Raw genomic sequence first — 23,887 nt, 5'->3', positions numbered from 1 at the left:
AAACACAGTTTGAATTTCTGACAGTTACCTGTCCATACACTATTTCAGCCATTTTTGGATGATCTTCAGCAATATTTTATTTGCATGTGATATGAATATACAGTTAAATAATTTCCACATACTACTGGATAACCTTTCTTGGAAATGGAAACAAATATGGATCTCTTCCAGTCAGTCAACCAGTCAGTTGTCCTCCAAATTTCCTGGAGTAGACCAGTGAGCACACCCAGGATTGTATCTGTTAGTTGGAAAATGTCAATCAGTATCCCATCTCCTGGGGCCTTATTTTTTCCCAGTGTCTCCAACACAACTTGAACTTCTTCCTTTGACATCATGGGCTCTTGTTCATATGGTGATTCCTGAAATTCTTCAAGGTTGATCAGATCTTTTTTAGTACAGTGACTCTGTGTATTTCTCCCATATTCTTTTAATGCTTTTTGGATCATTCAAAATTTTACCCATGGCATCTTTCAGTATTGCAACTCAAGGCTTGAATTTGTTTTTCAGTTCTTTCAGCTTGAGAAATGCTGAACAAATTCTCCCCTTTTCATTCTCTGACTCCAGCTCTTTGCACATTTGTTATAATACTTTACTCAAGCTGCCATTTCAAATCTTCTGTTCAACACTTTTACATCAGCATCTCTTCCCTTTGTTTTGGCTTTTCAACACTTTAATGCCATTTTCATAATTTCTTCTGACCTCTGTTTTGGCTTTTTCTTTCTCTCCCATATTTGTAATGACCTTTTGCTCTCTTTATGGATGATATTGTTGATTTCATTCCATAGCTTCTCTGGTGTTCGATTACTGGCGATCAATGTCTCAGCCTGTTTTTAAGATAATTTTTTAATTCAGGTAGAATAATCTCAAGGTCATATTTTGCTTCTTGTGGATTTGTTGCCATTTTATTCAACTCCAATTTGAATTTGCATGTGAGTATTCGATAGTCTGATATACAATCAGCACCTAGTCTGGTTCTGAGCTTCTCCAGTGATTCTTTCCACAGATCTATCAGTCTGATTCCTATGCAGACCATCAGGAGAGGTCCATGGGTGAAGTTGCAGTACGTGTTTCTTTTTTTTTAAAATTAATTTTTTATTTTAATTGTGATTGTAACAAAAGTACAGAAAAGTTGGCTTTTCATTCATTCATTGTTGTACATTTTCCTCTTTCCCCCTCCTCTGCTCACTTTCTTTTGTTTAAAAATATTCATTCATTGTTGGGCAATTTCCTCCTAATCATATATTCCTTTTAAACAGTTCTTTTCTTCATCTATCCCAATGCAGTGTTCATTGTCTATCCACTCTTCCTAGTTTCCTCCTAACCCTCCATGTCAGTCCTGCTTTATAACAATGGTGTTACATGGTATATGTCCTTTTGTGACTTAAGTATTTTGCTCAGCATACTGTCATACAAGGTCATTCATGTTGTGTAATGTTTTACATATTCATCGTTTTTCAGTGCTGCATAATATTCCATTTTGTGAGTATACTACAGTTTTTCCTTTAAAAAGTATTTGCTGTGAATAAATTATTGAATGTACAAGTTTTAATCATTTGCTCTCCCCCCTCATTTCTATCACCAAGTCTCTACTTTCCAACTAGTTGCCATCTAATCTATGAAAAGTTGGATAAATTTAACTCTGGCAATATCTGTAATGGAGATAATGAATAATGAGAAGTGAAGAAGAAAGGAGAGACAGAGAGGGATGGAGGTAGTGGCAATGATTAAAGATATATTAAGTAGTTCTTCCCACCCTACGAAGGTCTTTATATTGTTCTTAAGTCACAATGAATAAAGAAGTCATGGAGGAAGATAATAAGAAGGGAGAAATATTGAAATCTTAATGGTTTACAAAATGCAATTTAACAATATTTATCTATATTTTACAATATAATTATAATTACATGCACCCTTTTCATTAAAACACAAAAATATATATAAATATTATTTACATTATAAAAAATTAACATCAGCAGCTGACAATAAAAATTTATCAAAGACCATTAGAGTTGGCTGTGAGAAAGCTTTCAATATTTACCTCAAGCACAACTCATTTATTCATAAAATTACTTTATAATATCCAAGTTCTATAACTCATGGTACTCTTCTGGATATGTGCCTACACACACATACACATACCCCACAGATTGCACTGAAAAGACACATACTGTGTAAGCAATGGACTGTGACACCGCTACCTCCACCACCACCACTCCCACTGCTTTCTCCTCTGTTCGCTTCATCCGGTTATTCAGGTTATGTGTTTAGAAGCCAAGATACCCCTTGTCAAAGGAGTATTGGCCTTTTTCAGTCTCATTAGCATATTATACAAAACTATTTTCCTTTTTAATCTTGCTTAAAATCAAGCCACTTCTAAATATCTGAAAGATAGCTTCCCCCAGGATAGTGAATAGATCCAACTCACTGCTTATTACTATTGAGTTGGAACCAACTCATAGCTGACCCTCCAGTGGGTTTTCAGAGGCTGTAACTTGCACAAGAGAAGATTGTCCATCTTTCTTCGGTGAAATTGCTGTTGTACTTGAATCATCAGAGAGGCACCAATGCAACTCCCTACAGATGGCACCAAACTCCATAGACACAACTCAAGAGGTAAGTTTAAAAATGCCTTTTTCAATGTGTCAAAATGCTTCTTGTTCCTTAAGATGAATATAGAACAAGCCTGGTTGCTGCTTTTCACTGTCATTATCTTGACCTGGCAGCCCATAATTTTATGTTCCTCAGTTATATTCCTTCTCAGATTTGGCTCATGGATATTGCATGAGGAGTTACAGATCTCCTGGACCCTATGATCTAAGGTCACCTTGGTTCAAACCTTCTCACCTAATTTGAAGTGGTCTTAAAAGACCCTCATTCAAGGCAACATGTTCAGTCTTTGTAACAAGGAACCATGATGGGAGAATTCCAAAGTGTTTTTCTTAGAGCTTAAATAAACCAAAAAATGTCTGAGTTTCCTCAAAATTAACTAGAGCAATTGCAGATACATTGACATATAAATGGTCGTCACTGGTAAGACTGAACACAGCACCCAGGTAGCTGCTCCGTGCCCACATCTTGTTGGTAGTGCAATAGTTTTTCACCTTCTCCTCCATTAACACCATGTCCACGGGATATTTAGAGCTCCTCACGTAGACTTTGTGGGTTAAGGCTTGGTCGTTGCAGGAATTGTTCCGAAAAAACACTTTAGAATACACAAAGTATATTCCAGTGTCATTGATCACAATGCCACCTTTCTTATACTTCATTCCAGAAAGTAAGGCAAGTCCATAGGTGTCTTCCCATTCCAGAGGGAGTGACCTTGAATTGTGCTTTCCTGAAATCAAATAATAGAAGATTTATTAGTCAGGAATATTCTCAATCCAATAAATTAATCTTCCCAGCCAAAATTTTGAGATTTTTTTTCCTTGAGTAAATAGTTTACCCAACACAACTAACACATATAGAACTGGCTGAGAGGTAATATTTGGATTCATCACTAAATGCCTTCAATACCTTTGTAAAGTTTCCTCATTACTCTCTACCTCAATTTGATACCCCTTCCAATGTAACAATAAAATAGACCCTTAATATCTCAACAAGAAATTAGCACCCAAACTGCTAGGTCTTGAGGTCTTTCCGTGAGAAAAAAAGCCAAATCCAAGGAATTCTAGAATCCTAAACCTGGGGAGAACTTTAAATATTAATTATCTGGTTCAACTTCTCATCTATACTCATCAGTTGGGGCTCAAATTTCTTTTCCCATCACATTATGTGCATATCCATTTCAATACAGAAATTATTACTTATTAATCTAGCTCAGTAGATTTGAAGCTCTTTGAAAGCATGAATAATGTGTCATTCATATCCTTGTGCCGAGACTTTATACATGACAGGTACTAGATTAATACCTATTGAACTGAAACATATCATTCTGTAATCTCTACCAAAGTAGCCCTTGAACAGAAAGACAGTTCAGAACTTAGTGTGTTATTTACCCACTTTTCAGTAGACTTTACAATAGGAGTCCCTAATATATTTCTAGAAAACTGTTTGCATGCTAAAAGTTCATAAAAATGCCAGGACTAAATCTTCCTTCAAACTCTCATTTCTACCATGAATACAAGGAAGAATGGACCTCTTTTCAATTAAAACAGGGACACACCAACTAAAAGAATTCACTGTTTCCCATATTTCCAGTTCTCTTAAACCTGGGCCCCAAATCTTCTAATTTTTTTTTTTAATTATTTGAACGGTATAAGCTCTGTACAGGCAGAGATCATGTTGTGATTATCACTAAAACATAATTACATCATGAGTTTAGCACAAAGTCTTGCCTACTGAAGATTTTCCATCTATGTTTGTGAGACAGACCTGATTAGAAACATGTGACAATTTTTTGGTTCCAAATACTGTCACTGTCTTCACATCACAATAATGACATTTTGCTTTTTCAACCCTGACTTTCTGAAGCCATACCCTGCCTAAACTATATTCTATACACAGACCTGTTAAATGAGCGATTTTCTTCACCTGCCGTTTTTCGTAAGCAGTGTTGGGCTGCCCTATACCAAGAAAAAGAAAAAAAAATTTAAAAAATATATAAACTTTATTGACCAACTAGAATGTCTGTGTTTCATTGACTATGCAAATGCGTGTGACTGTATGGATCATAACAAATTGTGTATAACCTTGAGGAAAATGGGCATCTCAGAACTCTTAATTGTGCTTATGTGAAACCTATACTTGCACCGAGAAACAGTACTCAGAACAGAGCAAGGAAACACTGTATGGTTTAAAATCAGGAAAGGAGTGTGTCAGGGATGCATCCTGTCCCCACACCTTTTTAATCTGTGTGCAGAACAGATCATTCGGGAAGCAGGGCTTTATGAGGAGGAGTGTGGCATCAAGATTGGAGGAAGACTCATCCAACCTTGCTTGCTGAGAGGGTGAAACCAAGTCTCTCTTTTTGCAGCTCCATCTCACATACTTTGGGCACAGCCAGTCCTTGGAAAAGGACATCATGCTCAGAAGGATAGAGGGACAGCATAGGAAGACCCCAGATGAGATTAATTGATACAGTATCTGGATCAATGGGGTTTGGTGTGTTGGAATTAGTGAGAATGGCTCAGTACAGGAAAGGTTTCAGAGCTTCTGTACATAGGGTCGCTATGTGTTGCAGGCAACTCAATAGCACATAACAACAAAACCATACTATATTGATTGTTTTTTATTTAAGCCTCTTGGTTAGAGTCAACAAGACCTTGGGGAGGGTGTTTGTATTTAAAAGTCAATTGTTACTATATTTTGGAGGAACAGTCTTCTAAGTGGTACAGCACTCTTCTGTCAATATGCTGTACTGAGGTAACCTGGGGTTGCTGTGATGCTGAACTTTGTGTCATTGGGGTGTCAAATGCCATAACGGTTACTCACTGTGGATAGTGTTAGATGGAGTTTCCAGTTTAAGACAGGTTTGGAAGCAGGATTGGCATCCACTTTCTAAACAACATGCCTCTGGAAACTCTCTGAACTTTGATAAATTACGGTAGTTATAGAAAGGCTTCAGGCCTTTTGTTCATGGAGTCCCTATGAATCATACTTGACTCCATGGTAAACAACAACAATAACAACATTATTTTGGTGAGACACTAAACAAGAGCTTTAAATAAATGACCTTTTGAAAAGCATAAATTGCAAGTGTAACATATATTCATCAGACAGCTCAAACCTGCAGAACTCACAGTAGCCTGTATTTCAGTAACAGAGAGGTAAAAAGAAAACAGAGACATAAGCATAAATATGTATAGATATTAAGATAAAACATGAATTTTTATTTCTAAAGGATTGTCATGTTGGTTACTTCTGATATTTAGAAATTTTAGATACTCACCATGACCCTTTGAAGTAATGAATGAATCAATAAGCTTAAAAGTTAGATGACTTGTGCAAGAAGATCCACCTACTCAGAATCAGAGGTGGAACCAGAATTCTGGTCTCCTGGCTCTAAATTGATAACTTTATATGCTCTATATTTGCTGCCCTTAGGTAGTGCCAGATTACCATATAAGCAGGTAAAGAAAGGCTTACTGATGCTTGCTTACTTACTAATCCATAGTGAACAATTTCACATTTTTTTAGCAGGTTGAGGATTCAGCTTCTAGTTAAGGCTGGCATCTTTCTCTCAATCGCACAGCCTCTTCCTACAGAATCAAGGCCTCTTTTCAAAGTTACAATCCCTGACTGAGACCAACTACTTAAGAAGCAAAGTTAGCATGGATTTAATTGTTGTGATGTGGTGAAAATGTGTGATGTTGCTCGCTGTAGATCAAATGTCAGTGCTTGTAGCCCACACTTACCCTGCTTGAGCTGCCCTTTCTTAGGATGATGGCTCTAGGACAGAGAAATCTGCTAATTCTTCTTCTGTCCACTATCAACATTCTATGGCCTAATTACAATGACATTCTACAGAATTAATTATCCTAAAGTATGTTTTTAACTCTATGATGAAGATCTCAAACACTTTAGTGGATCCTTACTGAAAATACAATTATGCTCACCCTTCTCACCACCACATGACTTCACTCTGTCTGGACAGCCTCATTTCCTTCATTTTTGCCCATACTGGACCCTCCCAGACACAAAACTTCTTACCTGCTCTGAACATACTCCAGCTTCCCTGCCTGCATGTCTTTTACTCATGCTTTTCTTTCTGCCCAAATGCCTTCCTAAATAGATCCCTTTATCACATTCCTAACAATCCCAAGAACCATCTAAAATTCTACTTTCTTCATTAATTCCCACTCCTTTTTAATCAAATATGATCTTTCTTCCTCTGAAGTCTGGGAGTCCTTCATCTTCACCCTTATCACATCAAATTCCTTTGTTATATAGTCATTACTTTACTTGCCTTATTCTTTAAATTAAATTAAATTAAAGAATAAGTTCCTTAACTAGATGAATCCACTCGAGTGCCTGGCCTAATTTCCAATTTAGTGCATATAACCAGTAAATGTCTACCAAATTGAGTTAAAGAGTTGGAAAAATGACAAGTTCTCAAAACAGACTATATTTTTCTGGCTTCAGCTATTTCAACTAATGTAAAGATGTTTAAGAAGGATTTATAGGAAAGTGCTTGTTCACATTAGCTTGTCATGATTAGCCCATGAAGCTCACACATGGCTTAATAATGGCCTAATCAACTGAAAACAGTGTTCAAGCAGTAATTACCTCTCAAACCACATAAGAGGACCCACTACAAGAGAGGTGTTAATGAACAGGAAAGGTATAACTAAGTCTTAATCTACATTCCCACACTACGAACCAGTTCTGCAGCTCATCTGGCATTTGGACATATACTAACAGGAAATGGAGCAGAGACCACATTTTGTTTATCTTTATCTTTCAAAAAAGTTAGCACAGTTGAATTCTCATTAAAGAAATTCATAAATGTTTGCCAGATAAACAGAGGGGTAAATAAATAAATAAGAAGAAGTACATCTTGGTCTTTGGTCTTTCAAGATAACTATTCCCTGATTCAATATATTTACATGTGCCATTTTCATTGCTGAAATTCTCTCCTCAACTTCCATACCTCACCTCCCACCAACACACACAAGACAAACACACATGCCATCTACACACCAACACACCACTTATTTACTTGGCCAGCTCTTTATCTTTCAGATTTCAACATAAACAATGCCTCATACCAGCTCATTCTATCTTAGGTCACATGTAGTACAACTTAAAATTATGTTTCATTAAAATTAATTCATTAAAAAATTATGTGGTTGATTTGTTTGCCTGCTTTGTTTCCCTTCTCTAAGTCTCTCTCATTCCTGGCCATCACCCAGCACCCAGTTCAGCACTTATGGGGTACTTCAAGTATGATTGAGAATGAATAAAGGATTTAATGTGGAAGGAAATCAAAATATAAGGAGAAGCAAAATAGAAAGCTTAAATAGTTTATAATAGTACCTCCCAGAGAAAATAACTGTTAATTTGTCAGCGTGTAAATGCTTCTAGTTCTTTTATATGAAGTATAACAATATGCATATATAGGAACATCACTCAAAAAAATTCAAACTCACTGCCATCAAGAAGGTTCTTACTCATAGAGCTCTTCCACTGGGCTTCTGAGGAGAAGACTGCACATCTTTCTCTGGCAGAACCCCTGGCAGATCCAAGCTGCCTTTGGGTTAACAGTGCAGCTCAGTCTGGACTACAAAACCAGAGCTCCCCTAAATAGTTACATAGTCAGTATTAAACAAAACATACTGTTTTGTAATTTGCTTTTTTTTTATCTAACAATAGACAGCGGTTCTATCTTGACAGAAATCAGATACAATCAGATCTTTAACTAGTTCTTCTATCATAAGGCATTAAGATTTCTTCCAAATTGTTTATTACAAATACCCTCATAAAGAAGTCATGAACATTTCCCAATATATCTCTTTAAGCATATCTCTTATTTTTCTCAAAATAAATGAATATTTATTTTATTTCGAGGTAAATTAGCATTTTTACACTATTGATATCTTTTCCAAAACTCCTTTTCAGAAAAGTTGTAGCAATTTATACTGCCACTGGCTGTCAATGAATTCTTTCTTTCATATCTTTACCAATCTGGACATCAACCATTTTTAAAATATTTAACAATTCACTGTATGAACAGAGGCATTTCCTTGTTCTAATTTAATTTTATTAATAAAGCTACTTAATTTGATTATTTTTTTAACAGTTTCTTAATTTGTATCGTATCAATCAAGTTCCTAGTTTGATTTCCATGTCATAAGTCACCAAAGTTAGGTTGATCTGGCTTGATGTAGAGAAGATTAAGTATTCCTTTGGGGAGGTAGATTTGAGTCATCTGTTCATTTGACTTATTCACTAACATGGCCCCACTGAGTAGGTGAGAGATGAGTAATAAGGTGTCTACTTCACCAGTCACATTCCACTGATTTTTCAGATATTTCAGAAGTCTTACAAAAGCTTCATTTTTCTAGAAAATATTTCTGCTTTACTGGTGTATATCTGGGCTTTCTAATACTTATGGACTCTAACTCAGAACTGGGAACTTAACTAATCTAAAGGCAGCAAGATCCCGACTTGGCCTTCAAGAAGTAGACATTAAGAATCCAAACAGGTTCCACTTCAGGGATGGTCCGTGCTGCTTCCTGTGTTCTCAGTTCCCAAGAATGAGATGTACCTATCTGCAGAGAGACCCTGCCTTTCCTGTTCCTTTTTCACTCTGTGGCCATCAGAAAGAGTTAGATAATTCCCTACCCTGTAAAACCTCCATCTGTATGCTGGGAAGTCTTCAAGAGGTTTCCTCTAGACCTAGGTCCATAAATGTGGTCTTGAGAATATCACCTAATCTGTCCAGTATTTTGCTCAACTGAACTTTAAACTCACAACTCTAGTCAAATCTACTGAATTCAGTAAATCTTACTTTAAAACAGGCTAAGAATATTTTTTTCAAAAAATAATCCATCTGTCCACCACTTAGAAAACTTTGCCCTGCAGCTCCCTGAGTAGTGACTCCATGAGTAGTTCAATATCTTCACCTCTCTCTTTCCTGGATCTCATACAAAGGATTTTCCTTTATTACCGAAAGCAGCAGTTACTGCTTCTTGGGGGAGTGGGGAGGGCTGGGGTTTGAAACTGGATTTTTTTTTTAATATTCGTTAGATGTCTTCCAAGGTTTCTGGTGACTGCGAAAGAATCATCCTACAAGAGATTGGGTTGTATACATATTAAACTTCCACTGTATTTCATAATATAGTTCTAAAACAAATCTTACTAATTATTAATCTCTTTTAGAACCTACCAGCTTCCATCAAGTTAGTTCTGACTCTTAGTGACCCTCTATTGAGTTTCAGAGGTGGTGAATCTTTGTAGGATAAAACGGCCTGTTTTCTGTCTTGGAATGGTGGGTAGATTCTAATTACTGACCTTTCTGTCAATACATAAAGCACCATACCACCAGCAAAGCATTTCCCATAAAAATGCTCTCTGCCTCCATCTCCTTTTCTCTTTCTAGATATTACACCTGTTCACATCTGAATCAAGAAGAAGGAAGGCAGGTCTACAGCCTCAATTTTATCTCAAGAGATAAATTTTATCTCAAGAAATAAAATTTAGAGAGGGTGTGTGTGTGTGTGTGTGTGTGTGTGTGTGTGTCCATTCATAGTTAAGTGAAAGTTATTTTTAGTTGTATATAGTGCTCAGCTATGCTCATTTTGAACAATTATATCAACTTTGCCTTTTAAAGCATCAGAAAGAACCAAAATGATCAGAGGGTTAGAATATTTATAAAGAAAAAGGTATTCAAGACATTGTGCATAAAAGGACTTACCTATTTGCTTCTCCAAAGAGACTGCTACATGTTTATGACTGATTGACTGAGGGAAAAAAAGAGAGAGGGGGAGAGAATAGATGCATAATAAATATGAAGTAATTTATGTCAGAAGCAGAATTGTCAAATAAACCAAGCTGCAGAAAGAGGGCTTAAATACTTCAGAATCTTACCTAATTCAGACAATGGCCAAGCAATTGTGTTTCTCTGTGGCTCAGGTTTCTGACTTGGAACAGTATCATTTATTTTAAGTATTTATAAAGAGATCTAGTTTGGCCATCCGAAAATAGTCTTTAAACCCAGACTTGATATTTATTGCTTTCTGCAGTGACTAGGGATGATAGAGAATTGATGCCTTCGAGCTGTGGTGCTGGAGAAGAATGTTGAATATATCATGGACTGCTAAGAAAATGAAAAGGTTTGTCCTGGAGAGGGTGAAACCAGGCTGTTCCTTGGAGGCATGGATTCTGAAGCTTCATCTGATATACTTTGGACATGTTGCAAGGAAGGACCAGTCCTTGGAGAGGGACATTGTGCTTGGGAGGGTGAAAGGACAGTGCAAGAGAAGAAGATCCTCAATGAAATGGATTGATTCAGTGATTGGGGTATTGGGAGTAGGCGTGTCAGAGACAGTGAAGTTGGTACAGGATAGAGCAGGGTTTAGGGTTCATTACATACATAGGGTCATTATGAGTTGCAAGCAACTTGACAGCACATAACTACAACAAAAAATCATTAGGTGTGAAATAGGGAGGTCTGGGGGGCCTAGTGGTAAGGAGTTGTGCTACCAAACCAAAAGCATACAGTTTGAATGCAAAGCTGTTCCTCGGGATTAATATGAGCAGTCTCCTCCCATGTCCTCCTCTCATTATCCTCCCATACAATTAATTGTCGTTGTTATTGTTGTTATTATGTGCCATCAAGTTTCCTGTGACTCCCGGTGACCCTATGTACAACAGTCCTAAACCCTTCTCTATCCTGTATCAATCTCACTGTCTCTGACATACCCATCCCCATTACCCCAGTCACTGAATCAATCCATCTCATAGAAGCTCTTCCTCTCCTGCGCCGTCCCTCCACCCTCCCAAGCATGACATTCCTCTCCAAGGACTGGTCCATCCTTGCAACATGTCCCAAGTGTGTCAGACAAAGCTTAAGAATCCTTGCCTCCGAGAAGCAGCCTAGTTTAACCCTCTCTAGGATGAATCTGCCTCTGAAAACCCACTGGAGCATAACTTTGAGAAGATTACAACTCAAATGCACATAAGAAAAACAATAGATTTGAGGCAGTAATAGGTAGGCAGGCTGATTAGCCAACTGAGAAAGGAAATACTATAAATATCAATCTCATCCTGGATCTGATGCTTTACAAAAGCCTGCTCAATCCTCCACTTGGTTGCAAGTCTTTATACAACGAGACTATCATGTATCTCCCACTGAGTGACCTGGGGATTCTAACTACTGATCTTTTGATTAGCAACTCAATCCTTAACACACTACATCACCAGAGCTCTCTTGACAATCCTGTGGAGCAAGTTAGAGGGAGGGGGAGGGAATCCCTTCATTCATATGGACCTCCATTTCTCTGCCTGTGGGATAGAATGGTTAAAGTAATCCATGTCCAAGAGAGAGAAAAAGGATTGAAAAGCATCTTGCAAACAAGACCACGGCAAGCTCCAGTGTCCCTCCACCCCCCACATGTAGCAGAGCTGTGGCAGCGACCCCTGTCAGGCCAGGCTTACCTCTCTGAGTTCAGCTAGCTCCTTCTGCAGGTGAAAGAGTTGAAACATCCCCAGCATCAAGCCAACCAGGGATACCAGAACCATGAAAAACACCATAAGGAGGCATAGTCCTGTGTTGTTCCTTTTCTTCAGAAGTGATGGTGGAAACGGAGGCAATGGTGGTGGCAGTGGAGGTGGCAGTGGTGGTGGAAGTGGTGGTGGTGGTGGTGCCCTTCGACCAGGCCTTCTAGGCACAGAAGGTTGGCAGGGGAGAACAGACCCTGGATTACCCCAGGGAGAGCTGGCATTGCTGTCCACCCAGTAGATCTGGGGATACTGGTAATTCAAGGGCTGTGGCATGACAGCCAGGAACTCGGGCTAGCCTCCAGGTAGGTGATTTTATTTTGGGGTCCTGTGTCGGCTGAAGTGTCAAAGGAGGAGACTCCTGTTACTAACTGCCTGAGAGAAGGGAAGCCAGTGTTCACTTTATAGTTTCCACAGTTAAGGGAAACACCCCTCTCAATCTTTCTGTTTCTCAAAGCAAGCAACACCTACTCATTTGCATACAAAGCTGAAAAACCTCAAGGAGCTCACAGCAAACCCCTGGAAGTTTCCACCCACAATTTTCTGATGAAAGCCTTCAAAGCCCCAATTGCTTTCCTGAACTATCTAAAAAGGTTTGTAGGTGAAGCTCTTTCTCTGTCCCTACTGGACCAGGTCAGAATTAGGTGAGCATTAACTGCTCCCACTGTGGGAGAGTGGTCCTTGAGGCATGGTGCAGACAGAGAGGACAGACCCGTTGTCCTGGCCTGAAGAACCACTTCTACATCTCACCTTTTGCATGATTTGACATTTGTCCCTTAACCCAAGAACTATTTACATTGGAAAACACAGTAATTTAGAGGGAGGGGAGGGATGGGAAGGGGGGAAAATACCTGCTGTACTCTCTGGTGAGCTCGTGGGAAGGAGTTGCACTGGCAACCCAAAGATAGACGGTTCAAATCCACCACCTGCTCAACTGGAGAAAGATGAGCAATCTCCAATGCACATGATCTGGGGCCGCCAGCTGCACCATGGGAAAAGGATGTCCCCCCCCCCCCCATGTGATTAACTGCATCTGAAAACCTGCAGAAAGTCAGCTAGGGGTCAGTTTCAACTTGACAGTACAGTACACAATAGCTCATTTTCTAGATACTAGAGCAAAGTAAAAATTGGAGCCAATTTAAGAGCCCTAAGCTATGGCAAGAGAGCTCTGGTGGCATAATCTGTAGAGATGCCTTACTAAAGACTGCAATTTACTGGCAGCTCGAATCTACTAGAGTCTCTATGCTGTTGTGTACCAGAGTTGGAATCAACCCTTAGCTGACTGACCCTCCAGTGGGTTTTCAAAGGCAGTAATCTCATGGGAGGAGATTGCCTATCCTTCCACTGAGCAGCTGATGACTTTGAACTGCATGCTTTGGGGATTGCAGTGCAGTTTCTTGCCATGAGGCCACCAGAGCTCCCACCATCTCCATGGGAGAAAGATAAGTAATCTCCTCTAACATAGTTTACAGCTTTGTAAGCCCAGTGGAGGCTTGGCTATGAGTTGGTTCTGACTCAGTGGTAATGATAGCTGAGATGAGATTCTAGGACACAAATATACTGTGGAGTTAAAAGAGAACATGAAATGTGGATGAGCTAAGACATATTTAATGTATAAACTGAGTTGGGCACCTTAGACTACTACACCACCCTGGCAACAGGAAAACCTGCAAGATAGCTTATAGCAAATTTGATAACAGGGAAACCTGTAAACTTCCTGGAACAAAACCTTACCAATATGAACAGACACTTCACCAAAGAAGACATTTAGATGGCAAACACACACATGAAAAAAATGTTCAAAATCCCTAGATCTAAGAGAGATACAAATAAAAACTATATCATCTCACCCCAGTAAGAATAGCAAAATTCAACAGAACAGCAAACAACAAATGGTGCAAGGTTATGGAGAAATTGCAACCCTTATTCACTGTTGGTGGGAGTGTAAAATGCTGCAACCACTATGGAAGACAGTATGGCGCTTTCTCAAAAAGTTGCAAATAGAGATACCATTTGACCTTTATAAGAAAATGGTGCCTAAAGCATAGAGGGAAGCCCCTGCCCCTCCCAAAACTGAAGCCAAAGCAAAGACATGAAAGGCCTAGAAGGCAGTCCTGAAGGGCATCCACAGCCAAAAATAAAAAGAAGATCCACACGTCACCCACCTTCCGGCAGCCTGATGCTGAGACTCTGAAAGCAGCCCAAATACCCCCAGAAGAGCGCCCCCAGGAGAAACAAGCTTGACCACTATGCCATCATCAAGTTTCCCCTGACCACTGAGTCAGCTATGAAGAAGATAGAAGATAACAACACACTTGTGTTCATTGTGGATGTCAAGGCCAACAAGCACCAAATTAAACAAACTGTAAAGAAGCTTTATGACATTGATGTGGCTAAGGTCAACACTTTGATTAGGCCTGATAAGCGAAGAAGTCCTATGTTCAACTTGCTCCTGACGCTGATGCTTTGGATGTTGCCAACAAAATTGGGATCATCTAAACTGAGTCCAGCTGGCTAGTTCTAAATACAAATTTTTCTCACACACACAAAAAAATAACACTTGACCCAGCAATTCCACTACTGGAAATGTACCCTAAGGAAACCAGAGATGTCACCTAAACAGATGGTATAGACACACATGTTTATTGCTGTGTTGTTCACAGTAGCAGAGAGATGGAAGCAACCCAAGTGCCCATCAATGAATGAATGGATAGAGAAGCTGTGGTATATTCATACAATGGAATACTACGCAGTGCTAAAAAACAACTCATAATGTACTATACAAAATGGGTGACTGTGTTGAGTTATGTTGAGTGAAATGTCTCTGTCACAAAAGGACAAATATTGCATAGTGCTGATGTTGTAGAATGGGACTGACATGGGGTTGGGGGAAAACTAAGAGGGGATAAATAATGAGGGGGAGTAATGGTGGTGGTACCGGAATTGGGGACGTTATCCCTGGCCACGTGGTCTTCAGTAAGGCATGATGTCCAGACTTGGGGGGGGGGTGCCAGCCAGCCCCGGGGGTGTGTCGCCCGGCCCATGGAGATTGCCATCTGGCCCTCAGGGCAAGCCATGCTTTCAGCCCCCGGTGGAGTGAGCCAGCCCTCTGGGTGAGCTCCTCAGCCCTCAGATTGTACCATCTGACCCCTGGGTAGAAAAAACTGCCTAGGCTACTTTCCTCCACCTTCTCCCCCAGTACACCCATAAGTAACACCCCCAAAGCCCTTCTATTTGTAACTCACAAGTTTGTTCTCTCTAGATTTGTTCCCTTTTCTATAGGTAACCTTAACACTGAGTTTTACTCCAGACCTGACCCTGAACCCAGTTCCAGAGACCAAAAGGAAATACAACGCCAGTTATGAAGAAAAGGGGGATGGAGTGTCAGGGTTCAGTCAGCCATCCCCACTGGACCCACGTGGGAAAACACTTTGCAGTCCAGAGGGTAGTAAATGTCGGGAAAACATCTTCTAAAAGAGCAATAAGGCAAGCAGCTTTAACCCAAGCCCACCAGTAAGGGGATAAAGTGTGTTCCCTTTCCCCCTTCACATCAACGCCCCCTTCAGCATGAAGTAGCCAGAGAGTCTGCACCAAATTCCCAAATGAGAAACCCACAAGTGAAAAAGACAGTTTGTTTAATCACCATTGGACTATGCTTACCATTGCCCTGAATCATCTGGTCCCCACTGGATCTTTTTAATTCCCTTCACCTGCTCCCTGCCCCAACCAAATTGTGCAGCCTTGCAACTGCATCCCTGCAATTTTCATCCCTGCCCATCCTCACCCTTCTGTTCCAAACCCTCACCTCCGTTTATCCCCAACATGCTTTCCCCAATAAAATTTAAAAAAAAGAAAAGTGGACTGGGGTGGGGAAGAAGAGAAGAAATTCTGCTAAAATAAATAAATGGAAATCCAAGCTTTTGTAAACTTTTATTAAAATCACAACAATAATTATATATATGTATAAAATATTTCTATATAAGACCAATGGAGTTTGAGTGCATCACAATTGAATTTACAATATAGCTCAAGAAGAAATCTGATGCATTGAACACTAATAACCAAAGACCAGACAAGTTGTGGGATGACATTAAGGACATCGTCCATGAAGAAAGCGAAATGTCGTAAAAAATACAGGAGAAAAAGAAAAGACTGAAATGGGGGGGAAAAAACCTGAAAGACTCTGAAACTTGCACTGGAATTAAAAGAAAACAAAATAGATGGGAAGGGAGGGTGTGAAGGAATGATGAAGTAAGAAAAATGAACAGAAGATTTCAAAGAGCAGCTCAAGGAGACCAACCTAATTCTTTTAATGAAATATGCAACAATGTGTTGGAGCACAGAGGAGTTTGTGAAGATGACGCAGGATCAGGCAAGGTTTCTATCTGCTGTTTGGGTGATCACTTTAGGTCATGGTCAACTTGATAGCAATTAACAGCAACTAATCCACCCAATGGATTCTTCTATAAAATTGTTTGTTCTTGATTAATGCTATCAATATTCACCCTTTCTCTTTGAGGATATGTCTCTGACTTTATTTCAAACTTATTATCTCTCACATGTTCATTCTTTCTTGTCTGGAATATTGGCTTTATTTAATTATTTGGTTGTTTTCATTCTTCAATGTCACATCATTTTTCCTAGAGAGTTCATATTCTTCTGAGTATTAGGTGTATTACAAGTTATCATCATGGGTGATAATAGATTCAATAAGAGCTAGAGGTCAGAAGAGGGGAGAATCTGTTGATGATAAAGTCAGTTCTCGATGCATGTTTCAGAGGAAAACTGTGCTCTTAGGATTTGAAGTAGCAAGGTTGTGATCCTTCAGAAGTGGGTCTTCTCTTTTCTTCTTCAGAGTCACTGGATGGATTTGAATCTCCAACCTTTAAGTTAGTAGCTAAGTGCAAATTAATATACTGCCCAAGGACCTCAGGGAGAGGAGAAGGTGGTTAAAACTGAGGAGTAACATCAGAAATAACTTGTGGCTTCTTAGTCAATTTATGTAGCTGTAGGTAAGGCTTTCATTAAAACAAAGAGCTTCTGGCATTATAATACGACTTCAATCGTTCTGTTTGCTACTTCATTTGCCAAGAGAGCCTATCTGCACTTCTACTTGACATTGCTCTTTTCCAGGAGTTAATCTTTCTCAAAGTCACCTGTCTCTATGTGCCACTAAATCTTGCCCCCTCAGTCAACTTTTGGACCCTCTCGGTATTTCCTCCACAGAACCTTGTTGGTTCTAGGGTGGCTTTGCTTTTTATTTGTCTCACAATGGGAACTGGACAAAGTGGGGAAAGAAAAATGCAAAACCATGAAGTTCTTCATCTGATACACAAAGACTAAATCACCATCATTAGCATCCCAAGAGCTTCCCAGGTCTATGTCAGGTTCTCAGCCCTACCAAGATACTCTATTTCTGTGTCAATTCAGAGAAGAGATATCAAATATCTTACTAGAATATAACTTTTTCAGCCTTGCTACATTCTTCACATTTGTTATTTATAGCATCATTATAAACATTAATTAAATGAGAGAATTCATGTAAAGGGGAGCTATCAGAGAGGGAGTATCATTGGGGAATAGCAGCGAGGAGGGGAAGACCTCTGGCTGGAGCATATCACCTAGCTCCAGATAAGTACAAGCCTGAGATGACTGCCGCATCGGTTGAGCTGGGGGTGGTCTTCACTGAGTTGAGGTTCTCCTGTCCAATCCGCAAGTCCCACGTCTACAATCCCAACCCATCCTGTCTTCTTGTTTACTTGCCTGTATATAAGTGCACGGCAACCCCCAATAAACTTGCGTTTGGCTCTCTGCAGCACTCCGGGAGTGTTGTGTCTCCATCACACTTATCACTATCAGCGTGTTGCTCTGGTGGCCTAGTGGGTAAGGAGATGTGCTGCCATCCCAAAGGCATTCAGTTCAAATCTACCAGCTGCTCCACAGGAGAAAGGTAACTTCTTGTGTTATTTACAGCAACTGAAGGACCAGCTATGAGTCAGTCGTAATTTTACAATGATGACTTCAATTTACGTGAAGCACTTATAACTATAATTCTTATTCATTGTTTTTGTTTGCTATTGAGTGGAATCCAGCTCATAGTTGACCCTCAGTGGGTTTTTAGAGGCAGCAAATAAAACAAGAAATTGCCCATTTTTCACCCACAGAGCAGCTGGTGGATTCAAACCACTTGCCTTTGAGATTGCAGCACAGCTTCTTACTACTAGGCCACTAGAGCTCCCAGTCATTCTTTATGATCACCATTTTTAATATATATAGTAGCAAAAAATGGGTAATGTTACCTTCATTGATGAATAATTGGACTCAGAAAAGATAAGTCACCTTGATAATGGATAGAACCAGGATTCATTCAAACCCAAGTGTGTCTGATTTCCAAAGTATGTGGACTAGGCTCTTTTTGCATATGGCCCTTATCTTATTCCACTCCACAAAGTCTGATTGGCTCAGGGAAATTTGCCAGGTATCAAGATTGTTTGTCACACTTTAGTTAATAGATGGTCACAATTTGCTTCATGCTCCAATTTGTTTAGATCAGTCTTCTATAGGAAGGAGGATTTGTTTCCGTTTCCTAGTGTAAAAGGATGAGTTGAGAGGTAAGCAATCAAGTACCACCCACAGACAAAACTCTTATTTATCTAGGTTACACCATATTGAAGGTGGAACATAAGAGTCTGTGGATAACAAATAAATAACAACAATCCTGCAGTTCTGATATTGCACTCAACAGTATCATTGATGCCTCATACCTACTTCTTTGCTTTTCCTGTCCATGCATACTAGTCAGAGTCTGGTCAAGAAAATAGAAGCCACTCTAAACACTTAAAGAAAGAAGAGGCTGGACAAGCTTGTCAGGAAAGCCACTTATAGAAACTTTAAAACTGTAATGCTAGCACTGTTATTGTTGTTGTATACCATTAAATTGGAACTGACTCATAGCTGACCCTCTAGCAGACTTTCATCTAGTGGTGAGGAGCTGCTCTGCTTTTCCAAAAGCACCCAGTTCAAGTCCACCAGTTGCTCTGCCAGGGAAGGATGGGCAGTCTCCTCCTGTGCAATTACCTGCCTCTGCAGCCCACTGGAGGGTCAGCTTGGGTCAATTCCAACTCAGTGGTACACAACAACAAAACAACAACAACATGCTCTTTGGTACAAATGAAAGGCTAGGACAGGAATAACAGTGAGTCTTTACAAATAATGTGTGACACATCATCTCTGTTTTCTTCATCATCCCTGGACAAAAGCTCAACCAACAAAGTGTTTGCTTAATTAATTCATTCAAGAAAGTCCCAGGACAGGACATTTCTCGTCAGTGGGGATTAAGATTCCTGGGCAAACTCGTCAGTAATGATATCTACTTCAACTAATGAAAATCACATTCTGCAGCTACTTAGCTCACTGCTAACTCTGACTTTATTGTAAGAAGCACACCAGTACAACAGTTCTGTCATGTTTCATTGGAGTGAGCAATGTCATTTCCTTGCCTGTCACTGGTGGAATTTTAAATCCCATGTCATCAGGTTACTGTTTAAAACAATGCTTCAGTGGCTTCCCATTGCCTTTTAAATAAAATATAAACTGCTTATAATGATTTTCAAGTCTCTTCCACCCTGGTCTCTTTATAACTCTCCCCCTTGTTGAATTCTACTATCTTCCTCATTTATCATGCTATGTCCGCGCTGCCTTTTATTCATCAACAATACCAAGCTCCATTCCACCACAGGGATTTTGCATAAGATATTGTCATTGTCTGGAGAGTTCTCACCTCCTTTATACCCCATTTTTTTATAGGAGCTATTCATGTAGCAGGAGTGGCATCTACTTCCTAAACAACATGCCTCTGAAAACTCTACGAACTTTGATAAGTGACGATAGATATAGAAAGGCTTCAGGCTTTTTGTTCATAGTGTTGCTATGAGTCGTGCTTGACTTGACAGCAATCAACAACAACAACATTCATGTAACACTTTTCAGTACTCAGCTAAATATAACTTCCTCAAAGTGGAGGCCTTTCCTGGTCACTATAAATAAATTCAGTGCTTCAAATCTATTCTTAAAATGTTTTTGAAATTCAGTTGAAATAGATTCAAGATCATATTTTGGTTCTCATGTACTTGTTTTCAGTTTCTTTGGCTACAATTTGAATTTGCACATGAGTAATTAATGGTCTGACCCACAGTGCACTCCTGGCATGGTTTTGACTTCTGATACTGAGCTTCTCCAACAAGTCCTTCCACAGATGTAGTCAATCTGATTCCTATCATCAGGTGAGGTCCACCATTTGTGGGCGTTTTCTTTAAAAGGTGTATGTAATGAATAAATCGTTGAAAATACAAAATTCTTTCATTCTATTTCCAGCCTCATTTCTGTCACCAAGTCCATACTTTCCGACTACTATTTCTTTCTTCATTTCTTTTGTATTTCAGCTACTAATTAACATTATTATTGCATCTTAATTGCATGTTTTATCAATTTCAGGCTACAAGATTGTTGTTGTTGACAAGATTAGGTAAAAATTTTCAAATTCTTCCTCTTTGATTCTAGATGTAGGAGCACATATTTAAATAATAATCATATTAACCGGTCTACCTTGTATGCATATGGATAATATCGTATTATTCACAACATTGCACTTCAGGACAGAACTTGAAATTGACTTTTTTACTATGAATGTAAGACCATCTTTCTTCTGTTTTTCATCCTCAGCATAGTACATCATGTGATTATCTAATTCAAAGTGGCCAAACCTAGTCCATCTTATCTCACTAATGCCTAGAATGTTGATGTTCATGTATTACATTTCATTTTTCATAATTTCTAGTTTTCTAACATTCAAGCTTCATATAGTCCATAGTCGAATTTTTAAAGGATGTTTTCCACTATTTTCCCTCATTTTTACTGACTTCCAATATAACTGTCCATGTTTCTTTCCTGTTCATAGGGTTTTCAGAGACCTGTTATTTAAGAAATGGATGGCTAATCCTGTTTCCGAGTCTGTCTTACTCTAGAAGCTCTGCTAAAACCTATCCACCCTGGGTAGCCCTTGTGATATTTGACACAGCAGTGGCATAGCTTTCAGTATCACAGAAACCCACAAAGTCTGTTAGTACATCAAACTGACAGACAAGTGTTGTACCAATTACAACACTGTATTCCCCAAATACAGCAAACTGACAATTTCATTTGTACCTCTAATAGCAAAACAGGCTTCATGCCAGACCAACCAATTGTTAATCAAAAGTCTACCCACCAGCTCCTATTTGGTTGAAATGAGAAGCTCTCAGGCCACAATTGAAGGTTCAACAAATAAAACAGATCCCCTTCCAGATCCCCAACTGTTTCAAACAAGAGGTTCCCAGCTCCCAAAAGACTGTTAAAAAAAAAAAAGACATACCTTCCAGCTCTAAATAAGAGGTTCCCAGGCCTCAACTAACTAGGAATCCAAGAGCACTTATTTGTGCTCACGTGAAATCTATACCTAGACCAGAAGGCTATTGTGCAAACAAAGCAAGGGAACACTACATAGTTCAAAATTAAGAAGCATGTCAGGGTTATATTCTTTCTCCATACCTATTCAATCTTTATGCTGAGAAAACTATTCAAGAAGCTAGACTCTTCCAGAATGAGTGTACCATTTTACAATTCTACCAATAATGTATAAGAATTCATTTCTCACCACATCCTCTCCAACACTTATTACTTTCTGCTTGTTAAATTTTGCCACTGCTACTGGAGTGAGACGGTACCTCATTGTAATTTTTATTTGCATCTCTCTTATTGCCAGTGATTTGGAGCATTTCTTCATGTCTCTGTTTGCCATTAGAATATCCTCCTCTGTGAAAATTCTTTCCATGTTTTTTGCCCGTTTTGTAATTGGGTGATTTTTCTTTTGGAAGCCCAGGGGTATTCTATAAACTTTAATTATAAGACTCTTTTCTGCAATAGTATTACCAAATGTTTGTTCCACATCTGCAGGTTTTCTTTTCACTCTGTTGGAAAAAGTTTTTTGTGTGCATAGGGATATAATTTTTAGAAGGTCCCATGCATCAATTTTATCCTCTGTAGACTGTGCATTTCTGGTTGTATTTGGTAGTCTCTTTATTTCTTGGACTAGCATTTTTAAGCTTGATTCCAATTTTTCTACTATGAACATTATGGTTTAGGGCTTTACTCCCAGGTCTCTGATCCACCTTGAGCTGATTTTTTGTTCTGGAAGGCAGTTTTGAGCTACCTCAAAAAGCTGAAAATAGACATTCCATATGACCCAGCTATTTCACTACTTGGAAAATGCCCCAAGGATATGATAACTAAGGCACAAACCGAGATTTGTACACCAATGTTCACAGCAGCTTTATTCACCATCACAAGAACACAGAAACAGCCCAAATGTCCAACTACAAACGAATGGATTGAGACATTATGGTTCATTCACACAATGGAATACTACACAGCATATAGGAACAATGATTTTGTAAATTATTACCTAACTTGGGGGGACTGGAGAACATTATACTGAGTGAACTAACTCAGTCCCACAAGGATAAATGTTGTATAAAACTTTTATTGTAGAATGAGTATAAGGATCCAAGAAGGGTGGGAGAGTCTGGAAGCAGAGGGATGTGGATGTGCAAGGGGACAGGGGAATTAATCATCAGTTTGTACAATTTGATGGGTGGGGGGTGGAGGAAATTGAAACCATTTCCTCTAATTTGTATTCTAATTTTGTAAATAAACTAGTAAAAAAAAGAAGTTAGACTCTATGAAGAAGAGTGTGTCATCAAGACAGGAGGACAGCTATTTTATGCAGATGATACAACCTTGCTTGCTGAAAATTAGGAAGACTTGAAACACCTGTTTCAGATGATCAAAGAACCCAGCCTTCAATATAGATTGCATCTAACCATCAAGAAAATAAACATTCTTTCCCTTGGAACTATAGGCAACATTATGGTAGTTGGAGAAAAGATTGCAATTGTCAACAACTTGTCTGTCTTAGATCCATAATCAATATAAATCAGATTTATTGCACTGGGTAAGTCTACAGTCAGGGACCTCTTTAAATTACTGGGAAATAATGATGTTAGTTTGAGGACTAAGGTATGTCTGCTTCAGGCCATGGTCACTTGCTATGCATCTGAGAGCTGGACAATGCATAAGTATGACAGAAGAATTGATGCCTTTGAGTTTTGGTATTGTAGAAGAGTACTGAACATCTTATGGAGTGCTGAAAGAATAAACAGTTATGTCCTGAAGAAAGTGGAGCCAGAATACTCCTTCGAGGCAAAGATGATAAAGCTTTACTTCTCATCCTTCAAGTAGGTTGCTAGGAGAGGCTATTCCGTGGAGAAGGGCATTATGCTTGCTGCAGAAGGTCAAGGACTGCAGCCTTCAATATGGATTAAAGCTCAACATCAAGAAAACAAAGATTCTCACAACTTGGCCAACTGGCCCCATTAGTTTGAAAGGTGAAGAGATTGAGATAGTTAACAGCTTTAGTTTACTTGGTTCCACAGTCAACACTCTTGGTAACAGTAGCCAGGAAATCAGGAGACAAATTGCATTGGAAAGTCAGCTGTGAGGGACCTCTCAAGAGTACTGAAGAGCAACGATGTCAATGATTTCATCTTGCTTGGATCAACAAGCAACACCCTTGGTACCAGAAATCACGAAATTAGGAGACATATTGCATTGGACAAGTCCACTATCAGGGATG

General features: G+C 39.2%; 1 protein-coding gene across 1 annotated transcript; it reads right to left on the bottom strand.

The window, feature by feature from the left end:
* Positions 1 to 2,939: 2,939 nt before the first annotated feature.
* On the bottom strand, positions 2,940 to 12,435 carry LOC102875919 (tumor necrosis factor ligand superfamily member 6-like). Its single transcript, XM_006887434.1, has 4 exons — positions 12,097 to 12,435; positions 10,355 to 10,400; positions 4,506 to 4,562; positions 2,940 to 3,334 (listed from the first exon to the last, which is right to left on the bottom strand). The coding sequence occupies exons 1-4, from the start codon at positions 12,433 to 12,435 to the stop codon at positions 2,940 to 2,942; spliced, it is 837 nt and encodes a 278-aa protein (XP_006887496.1).
* Between the last annotated feature and the right edge of the window lie 11,452 nt (positions 12,436 to 23,887).

The sequence above is a fragment of the Elephantulus edwardii genome, unplaced genomic scaffold, assembly GCF_000299155.1.
Source record: "Elephantulus edwardii isolate Elephantulus edwardi_28Jun2011 unplaced genomic scaffold, EleEdw1.0 scaffold00057, whole genome shotgun sequence".
Taxonomy (NCBI): Eukaryota; Metazoa; Chordata; class Mammalia; order Macroscelidea; family Macroscelididae; genus Elephantulus; species Elephantulus edwardii.
This window is presented reverse-complemented; position numbering and strand designations above follow the sequence as displayed.

Excerpts from the sequence above, each read along its gene's own strand:
- LOC102875919 (XM_006887434.1), bottom strand. The coding sequence starts at position 12,435 with ATGCCACAGCCCTTGAATTACCAGTATCCCCAGATCTACTGGGTGGAC. Across the intron at positions 4,563-10,354 it reads CTCTTTGGAGAAGCAAATAG|GGCAGCCCAACACTGCTTAC; the intron begins GTAAGTCCTTTT and ends TTCTTGGTATAG. Across the intron at positions 3,335-4,505 it reads GAAAATCGCTCATTTAACAG|GAAAGCACAATTCAAGGTCA; the intron begins GTCTGTGTATAG and ends ATTTGATTTCAG.